We start from the raw sequence: 14702 nt of genomic DNA on the forward strand, positions 1-14702 counted from the left end.
GGGTTATTTGGGGCTGGGACTAGGACTGATAGAGTGAAGCAAGAGATTGAGAGGAAACGAGAGATCTGTGATGTTGAACGGAGGAAGAAGGCGAGGACTGAAGTTTAAAGGCCAAAAAAAAAGAAAAAAAAGAGTAATTTGGTCTTTTAATTATATGCCACCTTTGCAGATGTCACATGACTTGCACATGAGTTTAAATTCAATCCAAATTAACAGCCAACTTAACAGTAGGGTGCAAAGTGTGCAACTGATAATAGTTTAGGGGGGTAAGTGTGCATCCACATAGTTTAGGGTGCTAAGTGTAACATGAGGTATAGTTTAGGGGGGTAAAGTGTAATTTCCCCCTCAGTTCCGAGAACAATTCTCCATGGTGTTGTCCCCCCCCCCCCCCCAGTTGCAACCACCAATTTAACCCAACAAAAAAGCAAAAATATAATGGGCAAAACTTAAGTAATACCTAAGTGTTATTTCTTAAGTTTTCAATTTAAAATTCAATCATATGGTTACTTAATTAAAAATACATTTCTATCATATGAGAAAAAAACCATATAGCTAAATTTTAAAAAGAGAAATTTAAGGAACAACACCTAAAATACTGTACCTAAATTTTGTTCAGATATAATTTTACATTATAAAGGGAAAAGGCTTCATTTTGACCATTGGATAAATACGAGATTAATTTTAAATAAAATTCAAAACTCTTAACAAACGAAAAGACATTTTTGAGTGCAACAATTAATCGGACCTATAAATATGAAGCCACATCAAATTTCAATGGATAATATACATTCTTGAAACCTAAGGTTAACCACAAGTGATTATGAGTGATTAATTATAATTTGAAATTAAAAATAATTAATTATAACTAATTACATGTCATGATATTATTGGTTTGACTTTAAAGACAAAAAATGTACATGATGTGTGAAATAACAATATGTAGATAGGGTTTATTAATGTTCTAAGTAATCTAGCTTTGGCACTATGTTAGAATTGTTTTTGAGAATGTGAGTGCACGAGAAAGAAAAGAGAGAAGCAAAAAAAAGTAAGAGGTTTAACGTGATTTGCCTTGACAGACGATGTCCAAAATAAAAAGCCTTCAGTGACTATATCTTTATTATATTACATATATGAATTGTATTTTCATAATGAATCCACTGTAAGATATCAGTCAATAAGTCATGTAAATATGTACAATGCACAGGAGAGGTTAACGTAATAAAACATATTTATATATATATATATATATTTTTTTTTTTTTCTTTTTCTTTTTCCTAAATATAAAATATGATAATTTTAGTATTTATATTAATAGTAATTTATTATAATTGTATTTTAGTATGGAGCTAAATGTAAATAAGAAAATATGATGTGCCAAGATTTTATTGACGGGTTTTAATATTGAAAAGAAGATGAGTGTATATATATATATATATACATAGTGACATGTGAAATTGTGGGGCCTTTAAATTAAGCTGATGTGCATAATATTATTTCGGCACGCAAGAGTCAAGCTACTTCAATTTTATATATATTATAAAATATATTATACTTTTAGTAACTAATTCTAGACTACTCCTACAGTTACAATATAATTGCACTATAAGTAAAATTCTGATTAGTTTTCTTGTCATACGTATACATATATACATGAGCCTACTATGATTTTATGCTTGTTCAATTCATAATAATTTCCACAAGTACAGATTTTGCGCAGCCTTCAATACGAATGCAACTTCTGGTTAACTTTTCTGAGGGTTAAGATTATTGGAAATGTGACCCAAATGCTTTTCACTTGTAGGTTCTATATGTTACTATTATATATAGAAAATGAGTTTTTTTTTTTTTTTTTGGTTTAAAGGAAAGCTTAACCTTCATTAATTGGAAATAAGGGATGGATCCAGTAATAATCGGTGCTGTAAAAACAAAGTAGGCTCTCCTCTAGCTAGCTATCAAATGATACAACATTTTGACCATGTTTAATTAGAAAGGATGTGGCCTCACTTACCAGGTGCAAAATTGGCGCAAGGAATGTTGAATATCTTGAAAGGAAAGTTAACGGATGCTTTAAAGGATTGATTTAAAAAATATTTTTAGAAATTTTTATGGAAAATTAAAAAAAAAAAAAGTAATTGCAATTTTTTATAGCTTTTTTATTTTTCTTATAAAAGTGATATCAATACTTTTTAAAAATAGTCTATTAAAATATGCTTTAAAGATACTCGTTAGCGAGACTCTATCTTGAATCACATGTTGCCTAGCTACTAGCTAGTAATGAGAATTCTTCATTGTGAGATTGTATCGCGTCTATCATATTGATTGAAACTCCCTCCTAATCAATGTCACGACTTTCAACCTCATAGGCAAAGATCAAAGTCTCGCACAATAACCCTAAAGTTTCAAGCGGACAAAATTGCCTTATGCCTTTTTCACCCAAATTATATAGCTTTATGCCTTACTTCCCAAACTAATTAGGGAAATGCCCCTCTTTTAAAACTCGACTTTCTCAAAATCGAGTTAAGCCCTATAGTGATGTTTTTAAGGACCTATAGTGACGTTTTAAGGACCTATAGTGACGTTTTGTAACTCGATCTCTATGAAATCGAGTTACAAAACGTCACTATAGGTCCTTAAAATGTCACTATAAGTCCTTAAAAATGTCACTATAAGGCTCTAGATTTTTTATTTATTTTTTATTTTTTAACTTGATTTTGAGAAAATCGAGTTACAAAAGAGGGGCATTTCCCTAATTAGTTTGGGAAGGGGGGCATAAGGCTATATAAATTGGGTGAAAAGGGCATAAGGCCATTTTGTCAGTTTCAAGCAAGTCAGATTTTTCGAGCTGTTAATCGTGAAGAAGAGTTCAAACTCATCGATGCATGTTTCTATTATCTACCCATTGCCATACCAGGTGCAAGGTGAATCGTATTGATCATCTTCACGTATCCCATTAAAGCACAATGGTCTAGCTAGCTATGCTACCAACTCTTGAGCTTCAGAACTACATGACCACGTACAAGGCATACTCCATTAATAAATTCTCTCTTCCTATAACCCATAACTAGCACACCATCAATCCATTGGTACATGTCTACTCAATATCTTCATGTTTTTGGGTTGTTTTTTGCCTTTGAGTTTGTAGTGTAATAAAACAGCATTGAAGAGGCTAAATGATAGGTGAAGGCTGAAAATTTTCAATTCATATATGCACCGTTCCATTCTCTACCACCAAACACTAGCCGTTCAGTCATACCATCAAAAAAAGAAAACACGGTGGAGTTGGTGAAATTGAGATGGGATAGAAATGACAAGATGAGAAAAGAGATGTCTTGATCTATGAAGCACGGGTGCGTTTTTGGATTCAGGTGCGGGTGCGGGACTCGGCAATTTTGAAAAAAGTAGGGTGCGGGTGCGGGTGCGGCAGGGGTGGCGATTAAAAAATTATTAAAAATATTTTTATTTATATTTTCTATATATTTTTACTATTAAAATATTCTTAAAAAACACATTACAATGCCTTGATTCACAAAACAAAGAAAGAAGAAGGCAAGAAACACAAAAGAAACAACAAATATTCAAAATAAAATTGAGGAAGGACAGATTTAGGATGTTTGGGCCTCATTCAAAGCCGATTTTGGCTGTTCTGGCATGATTCAAAGCCGATTTCGGTATTCTGGCATGATTCAAGGCCGGTCTCGGCCTTTTTCGGTCCATTCAGTTGCCGGCCAATACGGCCCGATTCGGCCGATACGGCTTGATTCTGGCCGAATCATTCTGGATTGGCACGAATCTGCAAGAATAGAAGTCGAGTCGGCGCGAATAGAGTTAAGTCGACGCGAATCTATGAAAAAAAAAAAAGCTCAGATGCAACACCACCGCGCGGGTAGCCACGTCGGTCGCCACACCTCGCGTCGGACTTTGGTGTTGCACCCTCCCAGCCGCGTCTGTGCGTCATAGGTCTTGATAGGTACAGTGTTTTTTTTTTTGTGTGGAACTGTAACATGAGTGAAATTGAGAGAGGGATACTCTACATGCTATTGATCATGTTGCCATTCTCTCCAAATCCTTTACTCCATATATCAAAGAAGAAAGGGATGGAAAAAGAAAACCAAAAAAAATGACAGGAAGAAGGGACATTTAAGATTTAGAGGAATTACTATTTAGAATTAGGTATTCGTCTGAAGACTCATTGGAACCAAAGGGGGCCACGATCCACCCAAAATTTTTGGAAAACAATTAGTATGTATGTGTGTGTGTGTGTGTGTATATATATATATATATTGGAGTTATCCTAACTAATTTGAAAATTTTAAGGAAAATTATCATTTTGGCCCCTCATACCCAGATAATATATACAAGAAAGCCTAAAATTAGATATATAACTTTAAATAAAATAGAATCTAATTAGTGATAAATAAATATATATGTCAAAAAATTACAATAATTAGACATTCATAATTTTGAGATGCACAAGTATTTTAACAATTATCTAACAAATAAAAGGGGGAAAAAATCTAATTTCATCTTAACACTTCTAAGGCTTACTTGCCCCACAACAGAAGTAAGATGGAAGGTTGGAGGCGTCGCATCACTACATAGTTGTAGACATTTTTCTACACAGGTGACTCTCTCACCCTCTCTCCCTCTCACTCTCCCTATCTCTCTCTTGCTTTCTTGTTTGACTGCTTCTATCCCTGGCATGGCGTTTCAACTCTCATTCTCTCAACAGCTCAACTTTGCCTTCTTCTTTTTCTTTCCTTTTTTGTTTTTCTTTCCTCTATGTTCCATTGTTTACAATGTAAAGTGTAACAAAGCTTCCATTCTGTGTGAACAGTGAATAAATATTGCAGCAAACTAGACATAAGACAACCACCCATGTGTATGGTTAAAATTTTTTCTACAAAAGCAATTGTTTTACTGTACCTGTGTAGGTCCTTTGGGCTAAAATGGTCAAATATCACTGTTGGCTGAAATATGTAGTAATCTACTACTGTTTTGGAACTATTTGGGCTATCTGCCACTATTTTGGAACTCGAGTAAGAGTTTGGCATGTTACTCGAGTTCCATTAAAAATTGTCACCATGGTGGCCGAGCTGGAATTTTTTAAATTTAAAATGCCACCTAGAACTCAAGTTCCTTGTAATCAGTTTACAAAAATTCACTAACTTGTTGTAAATATTGATCTTGTTCAACCTTTTCAATATTTTCTTCAACATTTAGCTTAAAAATGTCTAACTCTAATTTCTTGCTCACCAACATTAGCCTTCCTTTTCTTCCTTTTTTTTTTTTCTTGCTACTCTAGTTCTCATAGTATACATTACAAGATTTTAGTACTGCGTCTTCGTTTTTTTTAATTTTTTTTAATAAGTATTGAGTCTTTGTTTTTTGTGTTACTTTTCTTGTTTTTAACATTTTGGTCATAATTCTGGGGTTAGGTAGATATGGTCTTTCTACTTCGTTTGTCATTGTTTTTGAGTTCCACTATGTTATTTTGTTCCCAAAGATGCATTTCTATGTTCTGATTTAGCTGCCCAGCTTGAAGAGCTCAAACATTTTTGTGTTTTAATTTATTTTTACAGTACTCTAGCTAGCTTGAAGAGAGCTCGAGTTGTATCAACAAGGAACTCAAGTTTGTAGAGCTCGAGTTCTAGGTGGCATTTTAAAATGATAATAATCTACCTTAGCCTGCCATGGTGGAAATTTTTAATGGAACTCGAATTCCTAGAACTCGAGTTACATGATAAACTTGAGTTTGAGGAACTTGAATTCCAAAATAGTGGTATATCCCTATATAATTTGTAAACAGTTGTAGATTACTATATATTTCGGCCAATAGTGGTATTTGGCTATTTTGGCTAGGCCCTTTGATTGTGAAGCATGTTCAAGCATTCCCACACTTCAAAAAACACGTTTTTAAGCTGGGTTTTTTAGTTGCTTTTTTCAAAAACGCAGCTACAGGGGGGTAATTTGAGCCGCATTTATGCAAAACGCGGCTCCGCCCCTGGACATATAGCTGTGTTTTATAAACGTGGCTATAGACTAGCTCTGAAGCCACGTTTTGAGATTTTTACTTTCCATTTGTTTCAGAAAATCATATAATCTAAGATTTTGATTTGTTAGTTCTCTCTCTATCAGAAGGGAGATGTCTTGCTAGGTATGGCGTATGGGTTAGTATAAAATGTCATTGGAAAGTTTGTGATGTAAATTTTCTCAAGATATCGCTTTATTCCATAGCAACCATCAATAGGAATTAATTTTCCTATATTCCATCGATTAGTAAGGACAATATGAAACTTGGGTAAAATACATACAATGTGGAACAAATGAAAAATATGCTACATATGTGTTATACTAACAGTCACAAGAAGATCTAATTGAGGTTTAGTTCTTTGTTTACTCATTAAACACTATTTGGTATCTTGACTTGATATAAGGAATAATAATTATAAAACAAACATCATAAATTCAAATCATATCACCTCTATAAAAATAAAAAAAAAAATTAAAAATTGTTACTTTTCACATTACAACAATCGAAAATGCCAAACTTTATTGGAACCGTCTAATGGTTCATCATTGCACTAGAATTTTTGTTGAAGATAATTAACCACATTTTTGTCAAGTTGGAATGCCTTGGCAAGAACATCAGGATTGATAGGAGGATTAGATCCAAAGGTTGCATTTGCAATGGTGATAACCCCAGGATTTTGGCTACTGAGACTAGAAAATGCAAGGGCATTGGTCTCTCCTATATTGAATTGGAAGTGAATGAGACCCATTGGAAATACAAAGACATCACCCTTGTTCACAACTTTGGTGATAAAACGGTTATCTGGATTGGATGTAACAAAGCCAACTAAAAGAGTACCCTCTATGACTGTTTGAATCTCAGTTGCACGAGGGTGAATGTGGGGAGGATTCAGGCCATATGGTGCATAGTCAACACGAGCCAAGGCTATCCCTAAAGTGTTGAGGCCAGGAAATTTGTCTACATCTATAAGAGTTACATTTGACCCAACTTGATTTGAGGTGCTTCTGGGAACGTCAAGCCCGGGAAAGAAAAAGTCATCGGCTGTAGTAAGCTTCGGGTCCTTGCAAAACTTTCCATTCACAAATACTGCAAAACAAAAAATTGTTAATATCACGAATGTGAGGCTTCAATAATAATTGTTGAAACATGTCATGCATGTACGTTTTAAAAAAAAAAATCTCATGTATATAATATCACCTCCAAGAATAATTCCATTAATATGTAGATTCCCAATATCATGAAATTTTCATTAATATGTGAAATCATAACCGAGAAAACTAAATCCAAATAGCTTGAAACGACTCCAAGAAAACCATAATAGAGTAGGTACATACCGGCAGAGTTGGAATTGTTAACTGCAACACAAAAGTCCTGCAAAGAACTAGGGTCATGAGCAGAGGCAAGAGAGGATGCCAAAGCCAATAGGGCCACAGTTAGAAGGCAAGTAAAAAGTTTCGTCATATTTGAGGCTGTATGCTTGGTTTTTTTTGCTGAATGCTTAGTTGAGGTGTGAATAATATTGCATATCAGAACATGTCTATTTATAGAGTGGAGTCACTGAATAAGTCTTTGTATTTCCTCGCAAGTGGACACAAGACTAGGTAGTTTTCAACGGTGATTTTTTGTATTATAGTTTATGCGAGAACTATTCCTTAACCCCCACTACTAACCCATCTTAAAAAACCAATTATTGGGGCGGTTCATTGTCATGTTTAGGGCAATTAATGTTTCTTTGACCAATTATCATGTGCATTTTTAGTATTTTTTTTTTTTTTTGAAAAGATCAAATACTAATTAAACTTTACGTACCATGAATATGATAGCGTATTTAAACTTGGAAAAGATTGAAGCGCAAGTGTGTAAGCCGACTTTGTCCTCCTTTGTGAACTCTGAGGCATTTATATATTGGTCAAGTGATCTAAAAGGTTCAAGTTATCCAGGTCTTATAGTTCAATCGCACTAAATGTAATACCTGGTACTTAAAAAAATATTTCTTCAAAAGGGTTTAGCATATATAATCTAGTTTTGAAAACTCTAGCCTCCATTAGGCTATTAGTTTTTGTTTTTGTTTTTGTTTTAAGCCCAAACAGAAGACTCTGTAAAGATTCAAAAAAATAATAATAATAAAAGCAGGCCGGAAGATTTTTGAAAGGAAAAAACTTGTTACACTCGCATGGTATCCACACGTGTATATAATAAACAAAACAAAACTATCTCAAAGCGAAAGCTCTATGAAGTAAGAACTTCTTCATCTTAAGGCCAATACAGAAATATATGCCAAGCAAAACTCAAAGTTTTAGAAGTAAGCGGCCAAATTTGTAGAAATCTTGTTAGGTTCAAAAGTCTTAGGATTTTATGTATTTAGAACTCTAATTTGTATTGTTGGCAAACTATGATCAAAACAATGTGTTTAGAAGTGTCTTAGTCTTGCTCAAAGTTGTGCATTTATGTAAAGTTGGAATCGAGCTTAATGCAGAAAAAGATTAATGCATTTCGGCCTAGCTCGATCGATTGAAGCTTAGGCTCGATTGATCGAAGCTCGGGCAGAATGTTTTTCTGCAGAATTTTCCAACTCAGCCCTAGTTGTTTTAAAACGTTTTTAGGGTTTCTTATTTGTCCTAAGTATAAAAGGCAAACCCTAGCCACGTTTTAGTGTTGCTCATATTGCGGTTTTTGTAAATCTCTTGTGAGATCTAGAGGAGCTTTCCTTTACACAAACTTAGGGTTTTCAAGGAGAAGATTTATCTACACCTTGATGATCAACTTAGTTGCTGCCATTGAAGCTTAAAGAAAACACAAGCGGGTCTGCTTGTATCTGGTGGTGAATCCAAGAAAGAAGGAGTCTGTGGATTCGGAGCTTGCACGTGGTCGTGTCAGTAAGTTCTACTGGTTGGTAGCAATAAGAAGTCGAGCGTAGGGGCTTGTAAGTCTTATGGTATGAACTTCGATTCTTTCAAGATAGTGGATTCAAGTTTACCTTGAGGATAGCTAGGTTAAATCCTTCCTAGGTTTTTACTGGTTTGGTTTCCTGGGTGATCATATCTTGTGTTATTTATTTTCCGCTGCTTTGCATGATTTGATCTTTGTTATTGCGATAACCTAGACTTGTTAAATTGGACTAAGTAAGAACTTAGCTAATTACCTAGGTTAAATCAATTGTTTTAAGGGGTTTAAAAACTATCAAGTGGTATCAGAGCGGGTTACTCTTTTGTTGTTGATCTTTTGATCACTGAGCTGATCCTTGACCCCTGTTGTCATGGAACACGGGCACTCTCTAGTTATTCCTCCTTACTTTGATGGGAATAATTATGCTTATTGGAAAGTAAGGATGAAAGCATTCCTGAAATCTATTGATGAGAGAGTGTGGAACTCTGTTGAATATGGATGGGAGAAGCCCACTACTCCTATTAGTGAGTGGGAAACTTCTCAAAAAGAAGCAGCTGCGTTTAATAGCAAGGATATGAATGCTATCTTTAACACTGTTTCTGTGGAGGAATTTAAGAGAATCTCTAATGTTGAGGTTGCTCATACTGCTTGGAATATCCTCCAGACTGTGCATGAAGGCACAAAGGCTATCAAAATAAATAAATTGCAGCAATTGACTTCTAAATTTGAAAGCATTAGGATGTCTGATGATGAATCTTTTGATGAATTCTATGCTAAATTGAATGACATTGTTAATTCTGCTTTTAACTTGGGTGAAATCTATGATCAACCTAAAATTGTTAGGAAGATTTTTAGATCTTTAACTGAAGACTTTAGACCCAAGGTCACTGCCATTACTGAAAGCAAGGATGTGGACTCCATCCCTATTGATGAACTTGTAGGATCTCTTCAATCCTAGGAGTTGGATTTACCCAAAACTACCAAATCCAAATCAATGGCTCTTAAGTCAGTTGATGATGTTGAAGGAGGTGGATTTGATGAATTCTATGCTAAATTGAATGACATTGTTAATTCTGCTTTTAACTAGGGTGAAATCTATGATCAACCTAAAATTGTTAGGAAGATTCTTAGATCTTTAACTGAAGACTTTAGACCCAAGGTCACTGCCATTACTGAAAGTAAGGATGTGGACTCCATCCCTATTGATGAACTTGTAGGACCTCTTCAATCCTGGGAGTTGGATCTACCCAAAACTACCAAATCCAAATCAATGGCTCTTAAGTCAGTTGATGATGTTGAAGGAGGTGGATTTGATGATGAGCTCTCTGCTACAGAGATTGCTTACCTTGCCAAGAACTTTAGAAACTTTCTCAGGAATAGTAACAGAAAGGCAAGAGGCACAAACACTGCTGAACCTAGAAACTTTAGAAAGCATGATCCCACTAAGGTTAATAATAATGATAAACCTAGAGAAAAAGTAGGTCAATCTTCTAATAATTCTTTGGGTTCTCAGTGTTTTGGATGTCAAGGGTATGGACACATGAAATCTGAATGTCCTACCTATTTGAAGTCTAAGGGTAAGGCTATGACTGTAACCCTTAGTGATGGTGAAGTTTTTGATAATGACTCTGATTGTGATGAGGATGGAAGCTTCATTGCTTTCACTGCTACTGCTGTAGTCGATGAGAGTATATCTGTTGAAGAGAACCCTTCTGATGGGGAACTCTCTGAAGATGCAGGTTTTCAAGAGGCCTATAATAAACTTTGCAAAGTTGCTGCAAAGGATGCTATGAATGTTGAACTTGGCCTGAAGAAAATTGAATCTCTTGAGCTTAATAAGAAGAATTTGCTTGTTAAATATAGACCTTTGTAGATTCCGTTCAACCCCAACATTTATATACTACACAAAGTAAATGTATCTTAGAAGCTTGATAAAAAAAAAAAAAAATCATAAATACATATAAACCACAAATTTTCTCATTAATTTTAGACACATATTCTCCATACTCTATCCATTCAATAGATGGTTATGTATGAGAAGACAATGAACTTAAGACACTCATTTATGTTTTTTGTAGGTATACTATCTATCAAATACAATGAAAGAGAAAGCAAAATTAAACAAAAAACCAATTCTAGAGAACAAACAACATTGATTATTAAGCATATAACATGGGGAAAAAAATTAATTATGGAAAAATATGTAAAATCCTTTAATTATAGGTATAGAATCAAAGAATTATAAATAATTTCTATTAGTATGGTACTACAATTTTCACTTATTGCTTAAACCTACTACTATCATAATCTAATAATATAAACATGATATGATAAAACTTCTAAGATAACTCTATAAAATAGCTAAACAAAATCATAATATCATAAAATTTTTAGTAATAAGTTAGTCTCATTCCTCTTCAAAGATTTTTCTTATTCAAAGTTAGGATTCTAATCACACCATTCAATCCATTATATAATTCAATCTTTGATATATGTTGGTTCAACCTCACCCACATAAATAGATTTCCTTCTATACATGTGTATGCACCAACATGTAATTGTTGAAATAGTCAACCACCATAAACCAAGGTATGTCTCTCATCTTCACATTCGCTATAACCTTTCTATCATCCATATTTAACTAAAGAGAAAAATTACATTAAATGTCAATTTATAAATTAAAAAAATACGTATAGTATGAAAATCTATTGAAACATGGTTTAGTCAAACTTAAAACTATACATATGTATTTGTTTTGTAGGAAAAAATGCTAAAGACCACAAACTATATATATAAAACTCGGTTTGGACTTAAATTTAGTAGTTATAGAAATATGACTAATAGAAACTCAAATTTCTCAAAACTAAGACTATATGTGATCTTAGAGGCAGACTGAATAGTAAAACTATACAAACACAAATAAGCCAAATTTGCTACAAAGCATAGCCTAAAAAAGAAAAAGAAAAAAGAGAACTCTAACAATCTATTTGGCTGTTGGAAAAAGGTGGGAAAAAAATTAATGAAATCATGACAATTTTACAGGTCAATTTGCTTTGAGAACAAAACAGCACTAATGTGTTAATTGTGTTTTAGAATGAAAGAAAAGTTCTTTTCTTCATATTAAAAATTTTGCAGTAACGCATAAGTATTAGATTTATTTATGTGTGCCATGATTAATACATGTGATATATTGTTTTTTATTGAATTAGAACTTGATTCATAAAAGGCCATGATTATCTTATCTTTGTCATGGTGCTGCATGTCCGTATCATTGACTTGGATAGACATATAAAAGTTGATGCCCTCATAGCATAAAAGCATCTATATCAGTAATCTTTATCAATGCCGAAAAACAGAGAAATCCTTAAAATTTACACGATAACCTTCCCAAAGGAACAACATGCCCATATTAATATATATATAAATATATATATATATATATATATATTTATATAAATGGATTCCAAAAACGTTAATCAAAACAAATCCAAACTACTAATCAACCAAAACTAAGTCATTCTCCGCAAGTTATTTGTCTGCTAGTGATTTCAATCAACATTCCTATTTAATTGTTCCTATTCCCAAAACAAACTAATTGAAAAAAAAAAAAAAAATCAAATTGACAAATTGACAATCAAAATCAAATTAAAAAAAATCAAACTTCTTCAATCTTCGACTCACTGTTTTTCTGTCCTCCAACTGGTATCTAAGAGTGTAGTTTAAGGGGAAAGAGAAAAAAAGGAAGACAGATATTGAATCAAAATCAATTCAATTAAATACCCAAACCTAATACTAAATCAATTCAAACGTTTAAAGCAATATTTAAAAAAAAAAACAATTACCGATAAAGGTTTTTGCTCTTTTCGAATAACGAACTCTTGTTCTCTCTTATTTCTCTGTTTTTGCCCTCTCCAAACCTAAATCATATATAACCCCAAATTTCAAAAAATCAAATCAAAACCTAATGTAACCCAAATACCTAAATTAAAATCAATCCAACCAAATTTCTCAAAACTAATTCATATTTCATACCCATACCCAGATCTAAGAAAGAATGAAAAAAAAAAACTTACCTGTGGTAGTTCTCTTAACGTCTGTCTTCTTCTCATCTCTGAATCGCAAGGTTTATTTTTTCCTCCTTCTCTATCTTTGTATCGTAAGCATCGGTGTTAAGAAAATCAAAAGGAAGCGAAAGGAGAGAGTATCCGAAAGAGGAGAAACAGAAGTTAGAGCGTTTTAGGGTTTGTGTTTTTTTTTTTTTTAATAGGCGGCTTGGTGTTTTTATAGATACACGTTTGATGAAAGTGTGTCTTCTAAATGCACCGTACGGTTTTTTAAATGGAAAACTATATACGTGGCAGCATTTTAAGGGGGCATTTTTCCTAACGTGGCAGCACCTCCTTAAAGGCTTCTGCTATTATATATAGTATTAGATAAGGAGAGCATCTAATCAAATCCCTAAAAACCGCCAACATAAATAACCAAATTCAAAAACAAAATTAATTGCAAATCTAATAAGTCTACTATGTCTATGTTAGGCACTTAAATTCATATAACTTCATAATAAATATAGGTAAACTATTCATCTAACTTTACTTCTATTGGACTTTATCTCATGTGTATTGTGAATGATTTGTCATAACCTCCTTGCAAGTGAAAGCAACTACAAATAACAAAAAAAATGTCCATGCATAAGCTCAAACTATAAAGTTTTTTATAATAATGCATATCCAAATTATTCACAAGCTCAAGCACTTACCACTAATATTTTAAAAATGAAAAAAAAAAAAAAAAGTGTCATCAATATAATAAGTGTATTGCATTAGAACAAACAGAGAATACCTTTTTTTTTCTTCTTAATTTTCCAATAGGTTGCAGGCCCTTAAAGAAGGCCGCTCATTTGATGACTTCAGTTTCTTCTTCTTTGATGTACAAGATCCTTCATCCCTACAAAATGGAGCATACAAAAAAGTGACAAAATGTAGCTGCAAATGAGATAAACTCTTCCTAATGTAATTATTGGGCTAGATCAAAGGGCAAAATAAAACAATAAACCTCATTAGACATATAGCAGGCAAGAAACTTACACTAACACACTTTCAAGAAGGGGTATCCAGTCATCCACAAAATACTTACGGACTGATAGAATGGAAACTCTCAACCCATGTTTGCAAACATCATCATCCTCTTCTTCTTCTTCTTCTTCTTCCTCTTCCTTGTCCACCTTAAGCACTACACAATATATATAATGAGCATAAAGAAATCTCCTACTCTTCTTCATCTTCTTTCTCCTATTTGACTGCAAGATAAGGCAAAAATTCCCATCAGGCAGATTGAGAAGATCTGGACGTACAGAGTTCAATCGTTCTTGCCTCCCAAAAATACTATCAATGGGCAGGCTTTCTTCATAATGTTTTTGATTGACTAAATCAAATGCATTAATACGGCAAATATAGTCATCCTCCATCCGATTAGAAGCCCAATATAGGGTGCTACCAGCAGTAACAAAACTTCCTAAATCAAAGTACTCCATTTCAATTGATCTTACTGGTCTTGCAACCCTCAAATGAAAATCCATCTTACAATCAGCCAGAAGTTTTTGTCCAACGACATGCTGCAACATCATAACCATAGATTTGAGCAATCTCCCAACCAGGTGACATTGTAGCAACAAGAATCTTTTGATCATCCTCATCCTCTAGAGATGTAGTAAATACAAGATCCGACCTAATGCTAAATCTAGGATTTGGCAAGGGTTCCCATTTTCTTTTTTTTGGGTCAAAAA

At 33.6% G+C, this 14702-nt stretch overlaps 1 protein-coding gene and 1 long non-coding RNA gene across 2 annotated transcripts; both read right to left on the bottom strand.

Moving 5' to 3' along the window:
* Positions 1–6581: 6581 nt before the first annotated feature.
* Positions 6582–7621, bottom strand: LOC115969113 (germin-like protein subfamily 1 member 11). Its single transcript, XM_031088682.1, has 2 exons — positions 7366–7621; positions 6582–7117 (listed from the first exon to the last, which is right to left on the bottom strand). The coding sequence occupies exons 1-2, from the start codon at positions 7490–7492 to the stop codon at positions 6582–6584; spliced, it is 663 nt and encodes a 220-aa protein (XP_030944542.1). The 5' UTR covers positions 7493–7621.
* A 4936-nt stretch (positions 7622–12557) lies between these two features.
* On the bottom strand, positions 12558–13151 carry LOC115967686. The gene is made up of 3 exons (XR_004086515.1): positions 12991–13151; positions 12760–12834; positions 12558–12623 (listed from the first exon to the last, which is right to left on the bottom strand). It is a non-coding gene; the product is annotated as an uncharacterized LOC115967686 (long non-coding RNA).
* Between the last annotated feature and the right edge of the window lie 1551 nt (positions 13152–14702).

Source organism: Quercus lobata, chromosome 11 (genome assembly GCF_001633185.2).
Source record: "Quercus lobata isolate SW786 chromosome 11, ValleyOak3.0 Primary Assembly, whole genome shotgun sequence".
Taxonomy (NCBI): Eukaryota; Viridiplantae; Streptophyta; class Magnoliopsida; order Fagales; family Fagaceae; genus Quercus; species Quercus lobata.

Excerpts from the sequence above, each read along its gene's own strand:
- LOC115969113 (XM_031088682.1), bottom strand. The coding sequence starts at position 7,492 with ATGACGAAACTTTTTACTTGCCTTCTAACTGTGGCCCTATTGGCTTTG. Across the intron at positions 7,118-7,365 it reads TAACAATTCCAACTCTGCCG|TATTTGTGAATGGAAAGTTT; the intron begins GTATGTACCTAC and ends TTTGTTTTGCAG.